General features: G+C 48.6%; 1 protein-coding gene across 1 annotated transcript in view; it reads right to left on the bottom strand.

The window, feature by feature from the left end:
- Positions 1 to 2787: 2787 nt before the first annotated feature.
- ADCY8 (adenylate cyclase 8) overlaps positions 2788 to 19501 on the bottom strand; it is a 237202-nt gene continuing 220488 nt past the window's right edge. Inside the window, exons 15-18 of the mRNA XM_055432577.2 lie at positions 10654 to 10800; positions 7109 to 7201; positions 5403 to 5517; positions 2788 to 3275 (exon numbers count right to left, since the gene is read on the bottom strand). Coding sequence (XP_055288552.2) covers positions 2788 to 3275; positions 5403 to 5517; positions 7109 to 7201; positions 10654 to 10800 — 843 coding nt within the window. The remainder of the gene's footprint in view (positions 3276 to 5402; positions 5518 to 7108; positions 7202 to 10653; positions 10801 to 19501) is intronic.

Genomic DNA, 19501 nt, shown 5'->3' with positions numbered 1-19501 from the left:
CCAACCTATCTAAACTCAGCTCCCCACCTCTATCCTCTGGCTCTAGGGCTTGGTATGCCCTGAACTTTCCCTTGTTTAAATGTCTCCAGCAGGTTGGACTGAATAAACCTCAAGGCTTTCTCCGGCTTTCTCCGAGCCTGCAAAGAAAATAATAAGCCCTGATGTTGGTCGAAGGCTTTGCTCACAGAGGCTTTCTCACCTGACACCCTCTGCATGTTTCACCAGCGCCTCCTATACTTCTTTGATGTGTGCAAAATTTCTGAGAATGAAAAACTTTCTGAACTTGGCTCCAAGGTCAAAGTCCACCTGAACCTCGACTCTTTCTCTGCACTCTGTGCTTCTCAGGAGTTTGAGCAAACTCTGCGAGATAGTGATGGGCCGGGAAGCCTAACGTGCTGCAGTCCATGGGGTCTCAAAGAGTCGGATGAGACTTATCGGGGGAGCAAAACCTGAGAGTGTAGTTTCTCTTCTGTCACGGGGGTCTCACCCGAGGTTATGCAGGGGGGTATTTGTTTGCGTGGATTCATTTCTCGATGCTGTTTCTTTTCAATGAGTCAAGAGTTAGATAATGACTGGAATTTAGTACTTTCCCTTTCATTACTTAAACCTTGTCCTCCCGTCCACATTAAACTTATCAGAATAGCTTCATGTTTACACACATGGGCTTAGACAGATATAGATTCTTTTTTTTTTTTTTAAGATTTTTTGGGAAGTATACCATTTTTAAATGCTTTATTAAATTTATTTCAATATTGCTTCTGTTTTATGTTTTGGTTTTCTGGCCATGAGGCATATGGATCTTAGCTTCCTCCTGGACCAGGGATTGAACACCCACCCCCTGTACTGGAAGGCAAAGTCTTAGCCACTGGACCACCAGGGAAATCCCCAGGTATAGATTCTTATGGAAGAGGCACTATTTCTCATTACATTTCAGCTTTCTCTTAGTAGTGAACACAGGAAGAATCCATCTCCTCACTTCCCTTGCCCTGAGGTGGGGCCAGTGACTGCGTTCAGGTTGACGATAGAAAAATATAATAATATGGGTGACTCCCAGGCCTGGTACCCAAGGCCTTCTGAGTGACCTCCCTTTCTTTACCTCTCTTCTCTACAGCTGGCTGGATAGAGAGGATCCAAGTGGAAGGAGACTAAGATCCTGAGACCTTTGTCAGGAAGGCCCCTGCCACACATCGAATAGGACATACGTGAGATCTAAATCTCTCATTTCGTTTTAGCTGCTAAGAGTGGGAGTTACTTGTTAACAGCCCTTAGCTATTATTGACCAATATGGTTCCGAGCCTCGTTCTACACCTAACTATAAGATCTTGGGCACTCCCTTTACTTTTTCTGAGCTTTCTCATCTGTAGGAAGCTTTGAGGCTCTGCAGTCAGAAGAGCAGAGCTTAGCATGCAGTCTTCCCTGGAAGCAGCGCGCCTGCCTGAACCTGCTCGCGCACCTGCTGCTTTCTCATTGTGCGTCCGTCCGCTCCAGCGGTCTTGATCCCACTCAGGGCATTTGTACTTGCTATTCCTTCTGCTTGGGTCACTTTCCTCCCAGGTTCTATGACTTTCCTCTTTCTCATCATTTAGGGCTAATCTTTAGCAGCATATCCTCAAAAATGCCTTCCCTGGTGCCTTCAGTTCAGAGACCATGCTTGACCTCCTTTTTTTTTGGCCACAGCATGTAGGATCTTACTTGCCTGACCAGGGATCGAACCTGTGTCCCCTGCATTGGAAAAGCAGTGTCTTAACCTCTGGACTGCCAGGGAAGTCCATGATCTTCAATCCTTTATCACAATTGTCCTACATAACTTTTTTTTAATTGTCTCTACCCCTCTCTGAAAGCAGTGTTCCATGCTTAGTCATGTCTGATTCTTCTCGACCCCGGGGACTGTAGCCCACTAGGCTCGTTTGTCCATGGGCTTCTCCAGGCAAAAATACTGGAGTGGGCTGCCGTTTCCTACTTCAGAGGATCTTCCCAAACCAGAGATCAAACTTGCATCTCTTGCGTTTCCTGCATTGGCAGGTGGGTTCTTTACCACTAGTGCCACCAGGAGGGCTTCCCTGATAGTTCGGTTGGTAAATAATCTGCCTGCAATGCAGGAGGTCCTGGTTCGAGTCCTTGGTCGGGAAGATCCACTGGAGAAGAGATAGGCTACCCACTCCAGTATTCTTGGGCTTCCCTGGTGGCTCAGCTGGTAAAGAATCTGAGACCTGGGTTTGATCCCTGGATTGGGAAGACCCCCTGGGGAAGGGAAAGGCTACCCACTCCAGTACTCTGGCCTGGAGAATTCCAGACTGTACAGTCCATGGCGTCACAGTCTGACATGACTGGGCAACTTGCACTTTCACCTCACTTTCACTTTTCAGTGCCACCAGGGAAGCCCCTAAATACTCTGAAAGCAGAGTATTATGTATTGGTTTATAGGAATATTATCCATTAAAATTATCATGTACCAGACACATGACAAGCGCTCTATAAGCAGCAGTTCTTTATGCGGATCCCACTATATTGAGTCTCTATTTACAGGTCTCTCTTTTCACAGTCCATTGTGAACCTCTGAAGGTCAAGGACAAGGTCTTACTTATATTCACTTCCCAATAAACCGTGTACGTAAGAGACGATGAAAAAATGTCTGTGACGGGAGAGAAACTCAGAGCGTGTCTTCGATCTAGAGCATCCAGGGACCAAGGAAACCATCCTTGTTCTAAAAAAAATTAAACCTTTTTATTAGTATATTTATTTTATATATAAAAGAAATACAAAAAAAGAAACACAAAGAAAATGCATTTATGGCAACTCGGACTTGTCGGCGCCTTCGGCTGGGGCTCCCGGCTCTGGCCCGCTGGCTGTCAGCAAAGTCCGCCGGTTGTAGTGGCCCTTGATAATGCCCGTGTTGTTGTTCTCGTTCAGCAGCTGCTTCTGCCTCTGCCTGTTGAGGGACTGGACGAGGCCCAGGACGACCGCGGCCAAGGAGTACTGCCCGGGCAGTCTCCTGGGGGGCAGGATGAAGGGGTTGGGCTGGACTCTTCCCAGGAGAAAGTACGTTTTGATTTTCCCTTCCTGTTCGCTGATGCCCTTCACATAGATCTCCCCGCGGTAGTCAAAGGCAAAGCCTTGGTCCTTCAGGATGAGGTAGGTCTCCTCCGGGACCTGGATCCTGCCGCTGACCCCCGTGCTGTCCATCCGACTCGCCAGGTTCACGGTTTTGCCCCAAATGTCGTACTGTGGTTTCTTAGCGCCGATGACGCCGGCTACCACTGAGCCGTGGCTGATGCCTGTGAGGGAACCAAAGGAGCAAGGGATGAGAGAAGAGCGAGGTCTCGGAGGGAGATGCCTCCGCCTGGGAGTGTGTGTGCGCGTGTGTGTGTGCTCAGCCATGTCCGACCCTGCGACCCCGTGGACTGTAGCCCACCAGGTGCCTCTGTCCATGGGATTCTCCAGGCAAGAATACTGGAGTGGGTAGCCATGCCCTCCTCCAGGGGATCTTCCTGACCCAGGGATCATACTCACAGCTTCTGTGGCCCTTGCATTGGCAGGCAGAGTCTTCACCACTGGGCCACCTATTTTCATCTCATCTTACTACTATGAGGTAACATTATAAAACCCAGTTTATACAGGATAAAGCTGACACTCAGAGAGTTTTGTTTTTGTTTCTAATTTTGGGCTGCACCTCGAGGCATTTGGAATCTTAGTTCCCTGACAGGGGATTGAACCTGTGCCCCCTGCAGTGGAAGTGTGGAGTCTTATCCCCTGGACCACCAGAGCAGGGCAGTCCCAGAGAATTAAGAAGACTTGCCCAAGTCACAGAGCTGGTTACAGCAGACCCAAATCACAAACTGAGGTGCCCAATCCCATTGGGAACATAATTTTCCAAATTCCAAACTATGCCTCCAGTGGAAAGTACGGGTTGGCCTTAATCTCAGCAACATCTGAAATTACAGAGCCTTTGCTCAGGGCTATAGTTCTTTTTATTCCTGGTTCGATCATGTGCTCAGTGATTTCAGAAAGGACATGTAGGGCCACTGAAAGATGTGGAAACAAGCCCTGAACATCCCATCCATCGATCAAAACATAAAATATCACTGCTTTATTCCAGTGAACAAAGGGAGTCCTTAGATCTGACAAGTCAGGCATGGCTATTACTTGACCTTTTATACTTGAAAACCACTAAAGCAGAACCAAGAAAGTAACATGGCACACCAGCCAGAGGATATCTAAGACATGAGGACTGAAAGAACATTTGTTTTAAGAGTGCACACTGGCCCCCAGAAGATCACTGGTCTCAGTAAGGAAATCCTGGAGCTGCTGCTGGAGGACCATTTGGCTGTGTGATTTGAGGCTAGTTGCTGCCCTTCTCTGGGCCTGATTTTACCCATCTATACCATGTGAATGTGGACTAAGCAGGGGCTTTCAGATTGGGCTTCCCAGGTGGCTCAGATGGTAAATCTGCCTGCAATGCAGGAGACTCAGGTTCAATCCCTGGGTTGGGAAGATCATCTGGAGGAGGGCACGGCAACCCACTCCAGTTTTCTTGTCTGGAGAATCCCATGGACAGAGGAAACTGGTGGGCTACATAGCCCATGGGGTCGCAAAAAGTTGGACATGACTGAGCGACTCACGGAGAAGGCAATGGCAACCCACTCCAGTGTTCTTGCCTGGAGAATCCCAGGGACGGGGGAGCCTGGTGGGCTGCCGTCTATGGGGTCACACAGAGTTGGACACGACTGAAGTGACTTAGCAGCAGCAGCAGAGCGACTAACATGTTCACTTTTAGACTGTGCTTTAGGAGCATCACCCGCCCCCCTCCGGCCGCTGCCCCCCAGGCTTAGTAGAGATGCTGAAAAAATTAACAAGTTAGACAAATTGTAAATGACTATTATCACATCACTGTGAGTATTGTGTTGTTGTTTTGCACAAGGGTGTCCCAAAGCGCAAAGGATGCTGAGCTGTGTGTCTGAGTGAAGAAGTCTAACGCTCTCTGCCTGTCCCGGGCTCGGTTCAGCATCTGATATCCTCAGGAACAGAATCCTGGCTTTTGGCTCGAGGCAAATACCCAGAAGAACCACAGGGCAATGCACTGACCCCCAGCATCAGGTGAGACAGAGGGAAATGACTGACAGTCAGCTTTCTCTCTACCCAAGGCCTTGCATGGATGGGATTCCAGATAAGCTGGAGGAGGGGGGAGCCGTGGCCTATCATTTGCTTGGTATTTCTGCACACAGGCCAGAATCCTTCCCCTGCTTCCAACATCCTGAGCAAGAAGAAGCCCAGATGGGCCTGTTCTTGGCCAGGTCACACTGGCTCTGCTGTATTCTTGCGGGAAAAAGTGCCCCTGGCTTGACGCCCAGGGCATGGGAGGGCTCAATGGAGCGAGGCCAGCCAGCCTTCCAGCTGCTACTCACCAATCCGGAGCTCGAAATTGTTGAAGGAATGCTTGTTGATCTCCTGGATGCTTTCAGTCAGGGCGAGGGAGAAGTCGGCCAGGGCGCACAGATGCCCCCACTTATCCTCGCATTGCTGCAGCGAAGGTGAGAGAAGAAGTCATTGCACGGGGCAAACAGGGTCATCTCTGCTGCGGGGTCTGGTCTGTGTCCTAACCTAGCTCCACCCACACCCCTTCAAGGGAAGTACACGCGAGCCACTCAGTCATCAGTGTCCAGAATCACAGGGTGCCCGCAGATTTGCTCCAGAGAGTGTCATATATGTGACTCTCAGACTCCATTCCGTAGCCCTACCCTTGTCTGTTCAGGTTGATGCTGCTCACGGGTGTGTGTGTGTGTGTGTGTGTGTATGTGTACACGCCTATGTTCACATATGTGATGTTTGCAATCTAGGAACTGTATCTCTTTCCTTTGAAGCACTCACAGTGTCTGTTTAAGGGATATTTCACATAGACATTTGCTTTCTGAGCCTCAGTTTCCTCACCTCTAGAGTGGGGATAAACAAGTTGCCCTGCTTACCTCATGGGGAGTGAATGACAGTGTTTATGTAAAAGAAATTCTGTCTCTCTCTAGATCAGAGGTTAACAGTCAATGAAGGGCCAGATAGCAAGTATTTTAGGTTTTGTGGGCCATGTGATCTTTGTCATGACTACCCAACACTGCCATTTTGGCCAGAAAGCAGCCATAGACAAAATAGCAATGAATGTGTGTGGCTGTGTTCCAATAAAACTTTATTTATGACAACGGGTGGTGGGCCAGATCTGGCTGGAGGGCGTCTCTGTGGATCCCTGCAGCAGATTGATGTGCACTCAGCCCCAGCGACCATCAGGGGCTTCTTCTCTGGTAGTCGTGTAACAGTTCTAGGTTTTTAGTTGCAAAGTGAGCAAAGAAGGATGAGAAGGGATGGGGATTCCTGTCCCTGGTAGTTCAGGCCCATATCCAGAGAACATTTACTGAGGGCCTACCAGGGGCAGGGCTTCGTGCGGGGAGCATGACTCTATCCCAGGTACATTCATCCACTGACCTTGGGGGGTAGATGTTAGTTTTCCCATTCAACACTAGTGCCTGGCACACAATCACCTCTCAAAGAACTGAAACTATTAATACTGGAGCCCAGGAGCCACGACTACTGAGCCCACATGCCCTAGAGCCCAAGCTCCATAATGAGAAGCCCCGACTCAACACAAGGAGAGAAAGCCCGCATGCTGCAACGAAGACCCAGTACAGCCAAAAAAATAAATACTTAAAAAGTTTTTAAAAGTCTGACTTTCAATTTTTAAAAACTGGAGCTATTATCATCATTACTTTTGGAGAAGAAAACAAAATTAAGAATAAGAAAACAGGCTGGGATCAGGGGTTTAGTGACACCCGCAACTGAGTCATAATCAGTATTTCTCGGTCCTGATTTTGCACATCCAGTGAACAGCGAGGTTCAGAGTGAAGCCTAGAGGCTTCTCAATCATAAAGAAGCATTGTTTCACCCCGTGGATCCTGCTTACATGGGGAACAAATACATCACGCACCTGGAAGGCCCACTTATCAGAGTTTCTCCCTACTAGCAGCCAAGTCTCCTGGCGCTGCCAGCCCACCACTCTCCCAGCTTCAGCGACATGACCACAGTGAGGTCCCTGCCGGAGGGTGTGGTCGAGTCCAGAGCATTCCTTTACCTGCTTTTCGGGTGACAGGCCCGACACGGCCATGTAGGTACTACCAATGGTCTTAATCTTTTCAATGTCTTGAAACCGGTCTTCACCGAGCAGCTGAAACAGACCAGACAACAGTGTCAGTCCTGCTCCTGTGCTTCCAGACCTGGGGCTACCGGAAACAGACCCCGGGCTCACGGCGAGGACCACCTCAGGCTGCATTAGCATCCTTGAGGTAACCACTTTCCTCTCAGAATCAAACATCCAGGCCATCAACATATGTTTATTGATCACATGGTAAGTGTTAACTGCCCAGACGGGTGTGACCAGATACCTAAGGACTAGACCAGTTTCTATGAGTCTCTGAAAGAAACAAATCTATCTTATTAGATTAAAGAAGAAAGGGCAAATATTCCAAAATCCATCAACACCTCCTTTTGGCTTTACTGTCAGCATGTATTAAAATCTTAGCATTTCATGTCAGCACCCTGATCTAAGGTGCTATTAGTCTATACCTGGTTTGTTGTTATTGTTGTTTAGTCACTAAGTCATGTGCAACCAGGGACTATAGCCCATCAGGCTCCTCTGTCCATGGGCTTCTCCAGGCAGGAATACTGGAGTGGGTTGCCATTTCCTCCTCCAGGGGATCTTCCTGACCTAGGGATCAAAGGTGCATCTCCTGCATTGGCAGGTGGATTCTTTACCACTGAGCCACCCGGGAAACCCCTATACTTGGTTACTATATTGCAGTAACTTCACTTCTTGAGCTAAAGTTAAGCCACTATTCTGAGATCCTGCAAACTGTGCCCAGGGCAGAAAGTGGCTGGAGCAGTGTCTGTCCGCAGCCCAGTTTAACGCCTGACGTTTATCCTCAGGTGCCACTAAGCAGGCTCGGTCTCTCAGCAGCCCTTTGACTATTGATATTTTAGCTTGGAGACTTGGGCATGTTTTTGGTTGCCCACCTCCCTCCGTCTGCCTCCTTACAATTGATTTCCCCAGATTCCTGCAGGATGGGGAGCTTCCTTCCCGTCTTCTCTTAGGAACTACTTGCATGCATGCCTGCTAAGTTGCTTCAGTCGTGTCCAACTCTTTGTGACCCAGTGGGCTGTAGCCCGCCAGGTTCCTCTCTCCACGGGATTCTCCAGACAAGAATACTGGAGTGGGTTGCCATGCCCTCCTCCAGGGGATATTCCTGACCCAAGGATTGAACCCATGTCTCTTATGTCTCCTGCATTGGTAAGTGGGTTCTTTACCCCTAGAGCCACCTGAGAAACCTCGGAACTATTTGGCTGATGGCCAATTTCCGGTCCCGCCGTCCCCTCTTCAGAAGTCGACTAGGAGGCTTCTCTATTTCATTTTATATCCTCTATGCAGCTAAGAGCATCGGGAGCCATAATGGGGTTCCTTATCAGTGCCTTTATTAGCTCTCTGTGAGGAGCACTGAGCTGTGAGGGACTCTTCAGCCTTCGATGAGGCAGAGGCCGGGGATGAGAAGTCCTGCTATTGGGTTGTCACAAACCCAGTCCTGGAGCGTGTGCTACAGGCAACGTTCCGCCTTCCTCTGAGCCAGGTTCCTGTGGCAATGACATCAGCAAGAAGAGCAACCCAGTTACTGAAGGGTATCTGGCTGGAGCTCAATCAAGGCAGAATCTAGAGGGTCTCTTTGGACCCAAAGAAAGAAGGCAATCTGACTTGTCACTGTTGGTAATAACGGTAAAATATTTTCTTTAGTTTTAGGATCCCCAAGGCTCACATTTCTCTCTAGGAGATGAGGCTGGTCCCTCCAGTGTGCATCTTCACTGCTTTCTGTATCCTTTAGGTAACAATATGCTATCTGCTTCATCCAAGCAGTGTCTGTATGCAATCTGACAAATCTCCAAACTTTCCAATTATTGTTATAAACACCATGTACCTTGTCATTCTATCTATTGCACTTCATTTTTGTTGCCTTGCGGAAGTTCATTATATATTTGTCACATTAATAATTTCTTGTTATAGCATATAGACTATAACACAAATAAGTTATTCTGTGAAAAAAAAAAATTCTAAAGAACAAAGAAAGAAGGCATGTCCAGATGATCCAAGGACCCACGCAAGGAAGGCTGACGGTGCTTGGGGCTCGCAGCCAGGGAAAGTCTTGTTTTTCCTTCCTGTAGACTACATTCTCTTCTTTCTTCCTTCTCCTCCGTGGCTTCTCTTCTTCCTCACCTTCCCCCTTCTTCTTTTTCTTCCACTCTCTCATCTCAGCTTCTCCTCTTTCTTCTCTTTCACCTTCTCCTCAAATCTCCTTTTTCCTCCTGCTCCTCCTGAGCTAAAACCCCTTAGAAGGACCGATTCCTTCTCTTAGTCTTTTCAGCTTTCCTCCTCAAACCTCCATCTCTACCAACAGAGATGCTGTCTTCTACCTCTGTTTATCGGGAAGACCGGCAAAGAGGAGCCGCCAAGGGATTTTAGGCTTCCAAGGAAGGTGACGAAATACTCTTGCTTTTGGTGTTTGCTGATAGTCAGATGCAGCAGCGTGAATGGTAAGGTGACTGTAGCCATTCAGATGACAAACAATATGGCCTAAAGCAGGATAAGGGCCACTTTGATGGTGAGATGGTGAGGGCGTATCTAAGAAGCAGGACTCCATGGGACATTCTAGATGGATGGTGGGGATTAAGGGAGAGAGCTTTGTCTAGGGGGAAGGGGCAGATGCTGTTGATACCAGCTCAGCTCTCTTTTATGGGCTCATTCTCCTGAGTACTCTCAGGGCTCCCTGCTAACAGTGTACTATTATACTCATTTTGGGGAATAGCCCTGAGAGCCCTCTTCTTGGCAATGCCTGGAAGATCACACACCCCCACCAGGGTGGCCCATGGCCAATGGCTGACCTAGACAGGTAGACAAAAGCCTTGCCTCAAGGTGGACCTTAATTTATAGCCCTGAGATCCCTGGGGGATCAGGCTGAGGAGGCTGGACTTCAGCTAAACCCATATTTTTGCTTGGCTTCTTCCCTGAAATCTTGTCAATTACTCAGAAACTTCCCATCTCGGATTTAGGCATGTGGATGGACATGGGTGTTCTACGTCAAGCTGGGGGGTGGTGAGGAGGAGAACACCCCCTCTTGCAAAGCCTATAAATGTAAAGTGCGGCATGAGTGTTTCCCCCATTCCTGGAAACTGGAAGAAGAAAGTACCATCTGGGGTGTGTTTATATTTTGTGGAGGTCTGTGAGCAAATGCTAATTGATGGTTTTATCTTTGGCAATTTGAGCAGATGGAGAAATGGCCCCGTCTCTGTGATGTCAGGGCCTTGTAGTGCTGGCCTCCAGTCAAATCCTGGTTTTGCCATTTGCTGGTTGTGTGACACTGGATTAAGTTCCTAGCCTCACTGAAGCTCATATTCCTGGTCCTCCAGGAGAAACAACCGCCGTTATCTCGTGTGGTAATGAGATTAGATGACACATGTCTGTGTCTGGAATGCAGTCTGGAATTCTCTAAGTGCAGACATTGGTTACAATGAACAGCACAACGCTAGGACAGCAAGGATGCTTATTCGCGATTGTAAATTTCTGAGGCTCCCGTTTACCTCATCGAAGTCAGCAATGATCTCATTCAGCAGGCGGAGGCATTCCACTCCCTGGTTGTTCATTTCGGTCTGAGAATAAAAGTCTGCAAACCCCGGGATGGAGGCAAACATCACCCCAACGGCGTCATAGGACTGAGAGTACAGCTCCTGGACAGAGACACACAGAAGGAACCAGAGACAGTCCTCAGAGGTGAAGTTCTGCGTGATGCTCCCTCTGTGCGTGCGCCTGCAGACATGCACAGGTACCCAGAGAGGACAGAGAACAGGCCCTGACACCATCTCAGCTTAGCGTTGTCACCAAGTGGGCTGGGACCATTGAAAGTCATGGTCCCAATTTCGCTGACTTGAGCTTAACTGAAGCCTAAAAATTGACATAAAATGAGTATAATGATATGATATGCCAAATGACACAAATGCTTACTAGAAAACTGTTTTAATGACTAAACAATCACAATTTTTTTTTTTTTTGCTTTTCGTGTTGAATTTGTTTCCAAAACATTTTTAGTGTGTTATTCTAAGACCAATTGATAATTTTAAGTGGCAAAGCTATGGCTGATTCATGCTGATGTATGGCAAAAGCTATCACAATATTGTAAAGTAATTACCTTCCAATTAAAATAAATCAATTTTAAAAAATAAATAATTTTTGCATTCTATTGTAAAAATACATTGTACTAATAGCCTGTATAAGGATTAAAAAAAAAAAAAAGCTATGACGAGAAAAAGAGAAAATTTGTAAATTCATGGTCTCCAGCCTCAGCTGGGCCCAGATTTCTGCCTGCGCATCACTTTGGTCAGCTTCCTTTTCTGCTATTCTCAGTGGCCCTTCTCGACTGTGATCGCTCTTCTTACCTTCACTCGCCACTTGGCTCTTCTCAGGAGGTGGTCTTGTCTGATATGCTACTGAGAACACTGAGGCTCTCACCTTCCTTACTCATACAATCATCTCGTTCATCGTATTTTCGTCTCTTTGGCTTCAACTCCAGACAGTGCATCGTCCCTTCTCCTGCTGAGGATCAGTGCTTCTTCCTCATCTCTGGATCCCCCTCTCACTTCAACGTCATCCTCCTAAAATGATCCCTTCCTTTCTTCTTTCTCCTCTCCCCTCCACCTTCTCTAAGTGTCTCTGATAAGAAAAACTGCTAGGTGCCCTGGATGCTGAAGACGCTTGTGACTCACCACCTCCACCCTGACCTCTCAGACTGGCTCTCTCTAGCGCCTGTTCGCACTCTGTCCATTCGCATGAAACGAATCTAGGGAAGGTCAGGCTGCCAGCCAAAAGGAGGACATCGCTACACCAATCTCTGCAAGGCTTCCTGGGCATCCCTGGGAACGGGTGTGGCGATCGCACCCAAGTTCACAGGTCTCTCGACTTCTCTGTACTAGTTATACCACATCTGTTTTCCTTGTGCCTGGCCCCTTCACGGACTGATTTATTTTTTTGTCTTATCTACTATCTTCAATGCTGGTGACTGTCGTTATGGTTCTGTCCTTGACCCCCTGCAGGGTTCGCAGTTTTCATACTCGTCTGGGCCATCTTGTTCCCTCTCAACCTCTCACCAGCATTCACAGGTGAGTCTCTAGAATCCCATTTCCAAGTCAGTCCTCCTTGGGCTTCAGGCTTCTCTGTTTCACGCTGGGCTGCCTTCGTACTCCTCAAATTATCAGTGCCGCACCTGAATGCATTTCCTCCGCACCTACACCTGCTCCTGCTCCTTGATTCTCTGGCTCGGTTGGTGGCACCGGCATGGACAAGTCGTCAAAGTTAGAGACCCTCAGAGTCATCCTTGGCCCTTTCTCCCCATCGTATTCAGATCCAATAAATTTCCAAGTCTAGGTGGGTTTCCTTCTGCCTCCAACATATTTTTTCTAATCCTCTCACTATTCCTTTCTATCAGGTCCTTCCTGTTTTCCTCCTTGACTATTTTTTTAACATTTTTTTAAAAAGATTTTTTTAATACGGTCCGAGCTATAAGGTTTTTTGTTTGTTTTGCCTGCACTGTGCAGCATGCAGGACCTTAGTTCCCTGACCAGGGATCGAATCCACAACTTCTGCGATGGAAGGCAAAGTCTTAACCATTGGACCACTATGGAAGTCCCTTCCTTGACTATTAATTAATATGAGAACCTCTTCCGTGGGTACAGAACTGGTCTTATCTCATTCAAAGGCATGTTCCATATGGCAACCAGAGTGATATTTCAAAGATACAATACTGACCATGCCCTTCCCATTCTTAAAACCCTCCAACTGCCCTCAGGACAAAGTTGAAACACAGGAGCATGACCTGTATTCACGTATTCCTGCCCTCGCCTCTGCCTATCTCTTCTGTTTCACAGCCTGCAGTTCCCTGTGTTGGACCTTGTGTTCCAGAAACGCTGAAGCATCTGTACTCCTGCATGCCCACGACAGCGGATGGAGTAGGCAGCTGGCCTGCATTCTCTCTTCCCAGCTTCTGCCAGCCATTGAGTTTCTTAGCATGGAGTCTTTCTCTGGCCACTAGAGGGCACTCTGCCCATGTGAGCTGCAGGCTAAACTCTCCAGGAAACTAATGCCCACCCCCTCCGCTCCCTGCCCCCCGAAAGGGGCTGCTCTTAACAGGTTCCGGACGGACCCCAGCGTAGAGTCCTCGGCACCTTCACCCTTTGGGCAGATAACTTTGAGGCACGCTTTCTACACCATCTCCCGGGTTCTCCACCAAGGTTCAGCTGCAGTCACCCACAGAACTAACTAGCCTTCTAAAGCCTCAAGACTGGACTCCTTTCCCTGCCTTCCTTTTTCCTCTCCCGTCTACCTGGGTGGGTTTCCTGGGACCACCTCCAAGCAAGACACTTGCACGCAAACCCCTGTCTCAAGGAATGCTTCTGGAAGAAGCCAAAGACACATCCTCTCCAATGCTTTCATTTTTACTGTCTGTCCCTTGATAGAATATGTCCCTCCTTCCCTGCAATGAGCCTCCCTAACCAGGCTAAGTCTAGTTTTCTGCCTTCATTAACCTGGGTATCATATCTTCCTGCAAAACTTCCCGGACTCGCCGATAGGGGAGGGAGGCTGACTTGGGCCGTGTGGGCACCTGGGTCTCTATACACCGGAGCCCTTGCCGTGTGCATTGTCTTAAAGTCCCTCTCTTCCTCTACCTGTGGACTCTGCAAGGGCAGGGACTCTACATCATTCATCTCAATGTGTTCAAATCACCCAATTAGTAGTTTCTGGATGCCTTCAATGTCATACATGCCCTATACAGGGTCTAAAGTGAAAGTGAAGTTACTCGGCTGTGTCTGACTCTTTGCGACCCCATGGACTGTACCAGGCTCTTCCATCCATGGGATTTTCCAGGCAAGAATACTGGAGTGGACTGCCATTTCCTTCTTCAGGAGATCATCCCAACCCAGGGATTGAACCCAGGTCCCTTAGCCTGTGTAGGAAACGTTAAAGCTTTACAAAGCACTTTCGGATATGAATCCAATGCTTTAATCCTTGTACTAATCCTGTGAGAAGTAGGTACAATTTTTATATCCACTATGCAGATAAGGAAAATGAGACACGGATGACTTAAGACATTGGGATCATGCAGTTGGCAGCAGAAGAGCCAGAGTTAAAGACGTCCAGGGTATTCCCTACTCAGCCACCTGGACCTGCCTGCTCTGCCTTTTACGCCCTTGGTCTGAGAAAGAGGTTGTCCCTGATTCATGATCAGTTGACTTGAGCTTTAAGAGTGGGTACATCTGAATGGATGGTTTTGCTAACCTTCATTCAAAAGCGCAGACGTGGCTGGTGACCAGCTGGATTGGGTTGGGTTGGGGGGCAGTGCAGATTGTAGCCAAGTTGCGTAGCCATGGTGCACAACTTTTTGAGGCTGGGTCATCCACCTTGGCCTTGAACAATGGAGCAATACCGCAGAAGAAGCCTGACTGCTTTATGGGTCTGAGAACCTGCCTAAGCAAACCTACAGAACCACATCCTCTGAATGGCTGCGATTTGGAGAGAAAGAAAATCTCTGTTTGCTCAATTACCTGTTGTATTAGTTTGCTCAAGCTGCTGTAACAAAGTGCTGCAGCCCGAGTGGCTTCAACTACAGCAGTTTACCTTCTCACAGTGCTGGAGGCTAAAAGTTTAAGGTCAAGGTGTTGGCTGGGTTGGCTCTTTCTGAGGCTGCTCTCCATTGGTTTACAGATGGCCTTTTTCTCTCTGGGTCTTCACATGAGGTCTGTTACACGTGTATCTGTGTCCTAATTTCCTCCTCTTATAAAGACACCAGGCACATTAGATGAGAACCTTACCCTCTCCCTTTAAAAACCCCATCTCCAAACGCAGTCACATTCTCTGATCCTAGGGGGTAGCAAGAGGGTTCTGCGCTACTGGGCTGGCCACGTGGAAGGACAGAACTTCTTTGGGGCACAAACAGGTCCCAGAGGAACTAAGACAGACTGAGGGACTCATGAGCCGTTAGCACAGTAGTCCAACGGCTCTGGTCTCCCCAGTCACATCCACTAGGGTGGGGAAGATGGGGTAGGTGATGATGAGACCCCCCTCCGTAGCACTGCCCCAGAGGGTGGAAGGTGTCACAGGAAGTTCTTTCCTCAGTGGGCGAAGTTGGGAACATGTGAAAAGAGGAGACGATGAGCCTAGTCCTGCGGCCTCGGCCAGGGAGATAAGTTCTCTGCTCCAGGTCCCTCGGGGGTAGAGGAGATGCTCATGTCTGCTCTACTGTTGCCCTGGTTTCCCTGAGATGCTCTGTGTGACACTCCTTGATCCTCTGCACCACGGTCAGCAGTGGCTGTCTTCTCCCGGTGGCCCGGCTCCTGTCAAGATGCCCTCTCCTAGCGCTACAACTCTCACTGGTCCCAGGAACTGCTTTATCCGTTGACCCTTCAGGCCTGGGATGGTACCAGTTCCCAAGACTATTGACCCTATGGGGCTTTACCCACTTTGTCCCGTGGCTTCAACCAGGGACGCAACAGAAAAGAAAGGGCACATTCAAATTAAGATAATTCAAAGGAGGGTAATTTACAAAGGGCTTCCCAGGGTGAATAGCAGAGAACCCGCCTACCAATGCAGGAGATGTGGGTTCAACCCCTGGGTCGGGAAAATCCCCTGGAGGTGGGCATGGCAACCCACTCCAGTATTCTTGCTGGAGAATCCCATGGACAAAGGAGCCTGGCGGGCTACAGTCCAGGGGGTCGCAAAGAGTCGAACATGACTTAGCGATTAAAGGACAACAATTTACAAAGGGCTTAACTAGGAAGATGAAGGTCAAGTACAAGGTTCCCCTAAGAAATCCCTCAGGAAAACAGGGCTTGTGGCAGTTGAGCTGTCATCCTCCTGGGCTCAAAAGGATGAGAAGAGCCAGAGACAAGGATGTTGATTTGACATCAGAGGTAGCCCAGCAGTGGCCTGGGGAGGAGCTGTCAGTTTCTGTGGGGGACGTAGACAGCCTCAGATGGATCCCAAGGGAGGGAACCAAAGGAGTAATAATATACTGACCTCATTCTCCTTCCCCTGCTCCTGGATCTCCGGCCCAGCCTCCCCAGTTGATGACCCTCAGCTAGGTGTCAGAGGGCTTGCAAGGTCACTGCTGCGACCCATGCAGGTTGCCCCCTCCCTTTCCAAGCGAGCAGGGAGAAGGGGGTGGGGTGCTTGGAGGGGCTCACGGGAGAGCTCCAGCCCCCTGCCCACACCTGTCCACACCTTTAGAGCCATCCTGTCACTTGACTCGCTCCAATCGATCGCAGTGAGTGTGCCATCTGTTTCTTTCTATTTTGAGTTCTAAAAAGATAAAAACACTACACTGCGGAGGGACTGATGAGTACAGAAAGGCCATTATTGTTTCATTGTCACCCTCCTCTGGCTTGATGTGCAGATTTGGGCTTTGTAGAGGAATCGAGCGCCTGCATGCTCTACCCTCTGCCCCCTACCCAGAAGCCAAGATGAAGATTTTGCCCAGGGAACCAGGTCTGGTTTTTCACTGGCCCAGGCCTGTCTGATTCACAGCCCTGTGTGTCTTATACTAAGTGAAGTCACCTCTCTGCAGGGGAGAAACAGTGTCTGATACCTCCTGGTCTTGTAAGTATTGTCAGGTCTCAGCTCAAATACCATGTGCTCAGAGAGAACTTCCAGGACCCTCCAGTGTAAATGCCCCCTTTTCACACGTGCTTTTCTCTTACTCAGGGACACCGAGGTGGCTCAGTGGTAAAGAATCTGCCTGCCAATTTAGGAGATGCGGGTTTGATTTCTGGGGTGGGAGATCCCCAGGAGGAAGAAACGGCAATCCACTCCACTATTCTTGCCTGGACAATCCCATGGACAGAGGGGCCTGGTGGGCTATAGTCCAGGGGATCGCAAAGAGTGGGACATTACTTAGCGACTAAACAACAACAACAACAATTCTCTCACTCAGCTTCGTCCACCCTCATAGAACATTAACATTAATATATAACTATGTTACATATTCATTCGTATTAATGTCTGTTTTCCCAGAAAAACACAAGCTTCATATCAGGGAGGACTTTGTCTTCTTTGTTTGAACCCCAGGATCTAGAATAACATGTGGCACACGGTTGACCCTCAAGAAATCCCTAGAATGTGCCAGGCACCATTAAGCCCTTTATGCGTAATAACTCATGTAAATGTTGTAACGTAAAGCTGGGGGATACTGTTCCTGTGGAGATGCGGAGAATGAGCTCTGGAGAGGTTCGCCACTTGTTCTCGGTCACAGAGTCGTGAGAGGAGGAGCCAGGACTGAAGTTCAGGCATCAGATTTTCAAATACACCAAATGGCTCTTCTATGCTGAGCCCCGCTTACAGCCGGCCACACCGGGCACTTCATGTGTTCTTCTTACCCAATTTAATCCTCACACCAGTTCAGCAAGGTTGGTATTGTTTCCTTCTCAGTTGGATGACAGAATGGATTCAGAGAGGTAGCGGAAGCTGCCCTGGGTCACACAGCTAGCTTTCGAGGTGGAATTTGTGCGGCATGGACTGTCCAGCACCTGAGACAGCTGCCCTTGGCACTGTCCTTTTGGAAGTTCTAACAGAGCCGGGATGAGCGAGCAGGTTTCCTGGGACTCGGTGAGCGCCTGCCTGACACTGCTGACCCAGCCCAGCTGGCCTGATCGGCAAGAGAACCCCTGCCTGGTGTGCTGAGTGCTATTCTAAGCCAAAAGTCGAGTGGAATAGCAGAAGCTGCCAGGACCTCTGCGCAGGTGACACAGCCAGAAGAGATTAGGACAGGATGTTCCAGAGGGCGCGGCTCTGTCAACTGCCCGAGGTTTGGGTGGCTTATCATCCCTTGTCACTGCTTCCCTGCCTCTGTCACTCATGCCCTAACAGCAAAGTGCAGGAGAAAAAGCACAGCATTTGGCTTGGAGGTTGTGCACACCTAGGCTTGAATTCCAGCTCACTGCACACTAGCTTTGTGACCTTGGGCAGATTCCTTTACTTCTCTGAGCCTCAGTTTCATCAATGAAATGGGGAGACTCATTCTTACCGCCTTGTTGCCCATATCTGTGAGCACTGCCCTCGCCTCTGAAAGCTGGGACCCAAAGTCACGAATGTCCCCAAGCAGATATTCACAGGTTTGTATCACAGTCAGGTTTGTAGCAAGAGAAGAAGCGAAAAATGCCTCTTATGGAAACAGAGCGTGAAATCGGGAATTCTTGCAGGCTAAAGCTGTCCTGCCTCTGTCACCCCTTCACATGTTACACCACTTTGCCTGTGTCTTCTGCACACACACACACATGCACAAGCACACACACACACACACACAAATACCAAGTTCTTCCACACACACGTTCATATTTCCATACACACATCCCAATCTTTCCAGATACCTACACAATATAAATCATGCCACATAGACATCTTCTATAACCATCACACACTCACATACACACTCCTTCATCTTAACAGACTCCTGGGGCACCACAGTAGCAGCACAGTAAGGGGTAACGTGGCACAGATGGAAGAAATTCGAGGGACTGGATCAGAGTTGTGGCTTTGCTGAAATAAACAGAGGCACACCATGGAACTCTCTGAGCCCCAGTTTCTTTGTCACTATTGTAGGGGTCACAGAACTCTCCTCTTCAGATTGTGAATAGAATGAAGGATCATTTTTATCAATTGCCTGTCTCAGTACCTGGCACACAGTACGTGTTCAGTAAATGATATGGCATCATAACGTGAAGTCCTCTAGGCAATGTGAAAACTTTCTCTGTTTAAGCCTAGACAAGTGCAAACTGTTTAAATATTTATAAAACCACTGAACTTGACAAGACTTTCTATTGAGAATGTCTTATCCATGTGATGAAGGCTGAGCCTGACCTTTATTTTGCTCAGTGGGGGTTTGGCTTGAATAATTGCTGATGACTTGGGGTCTGGGCATCTCTGCTTGGTTTCCTTCCTTTCAGGATGAAGTCAGCCAGTGCATTCTTGTTCTTCCCCACTGGTTCCAAATACCTCCTTGTTTTGGTGTCTTGATTGACAGGTGACTTTCCTTTCATTTCTTTGTGGGTCTTCCCTCTGAGGGCTCCAGCATTCCATCTGCTCCTTCCGGTGGTCACGGTTGATGCTCAGCGACATTTCGCTTTCTTGGCTTCCTCAAGAAGCTCTTGCAACAAAGTCCCTGACCTTAGGGAGCTCTAAGGAAACCAGGCTTGAACCCAATTCCAGAGAGCTCCATCTGTTGAGGGTGTTTGGTGCCTTAATCTGCATCCAACAGACTCTCAAGGGCGTGAGTTCATCAAGAGCTGATTATTCAAGCAGCAGATGACTCATGCTCTTGGCTTCTCTCCCACTGGCCTTTTGCAGAGGCTCGGATGGGAAATGGACCTTGCAGGTCTCTCCTAATTCTAT

Source organism: Moschus berezovskii, chromosome 16, assembly GCF_049115385.1.
Source record: "Moschus berezovskii isolate FMDL1 chromosome 16, NW_MosBer_1.0, whole genome shotgun sequence".
In the NCBI taxonomy this organism is placed as follows: domain Eukaryota; kingdom Metazoa; phylum Chordata; class Mammalia; order Artiodactyla; family Moschidae; genus Moschus; species Moschus berezovskii.
The sequence above is the reverse complement of the archived record's forward strand: the minus strand, read 5'-3'. Positions and strand labels throughout refer to the sequence as shown.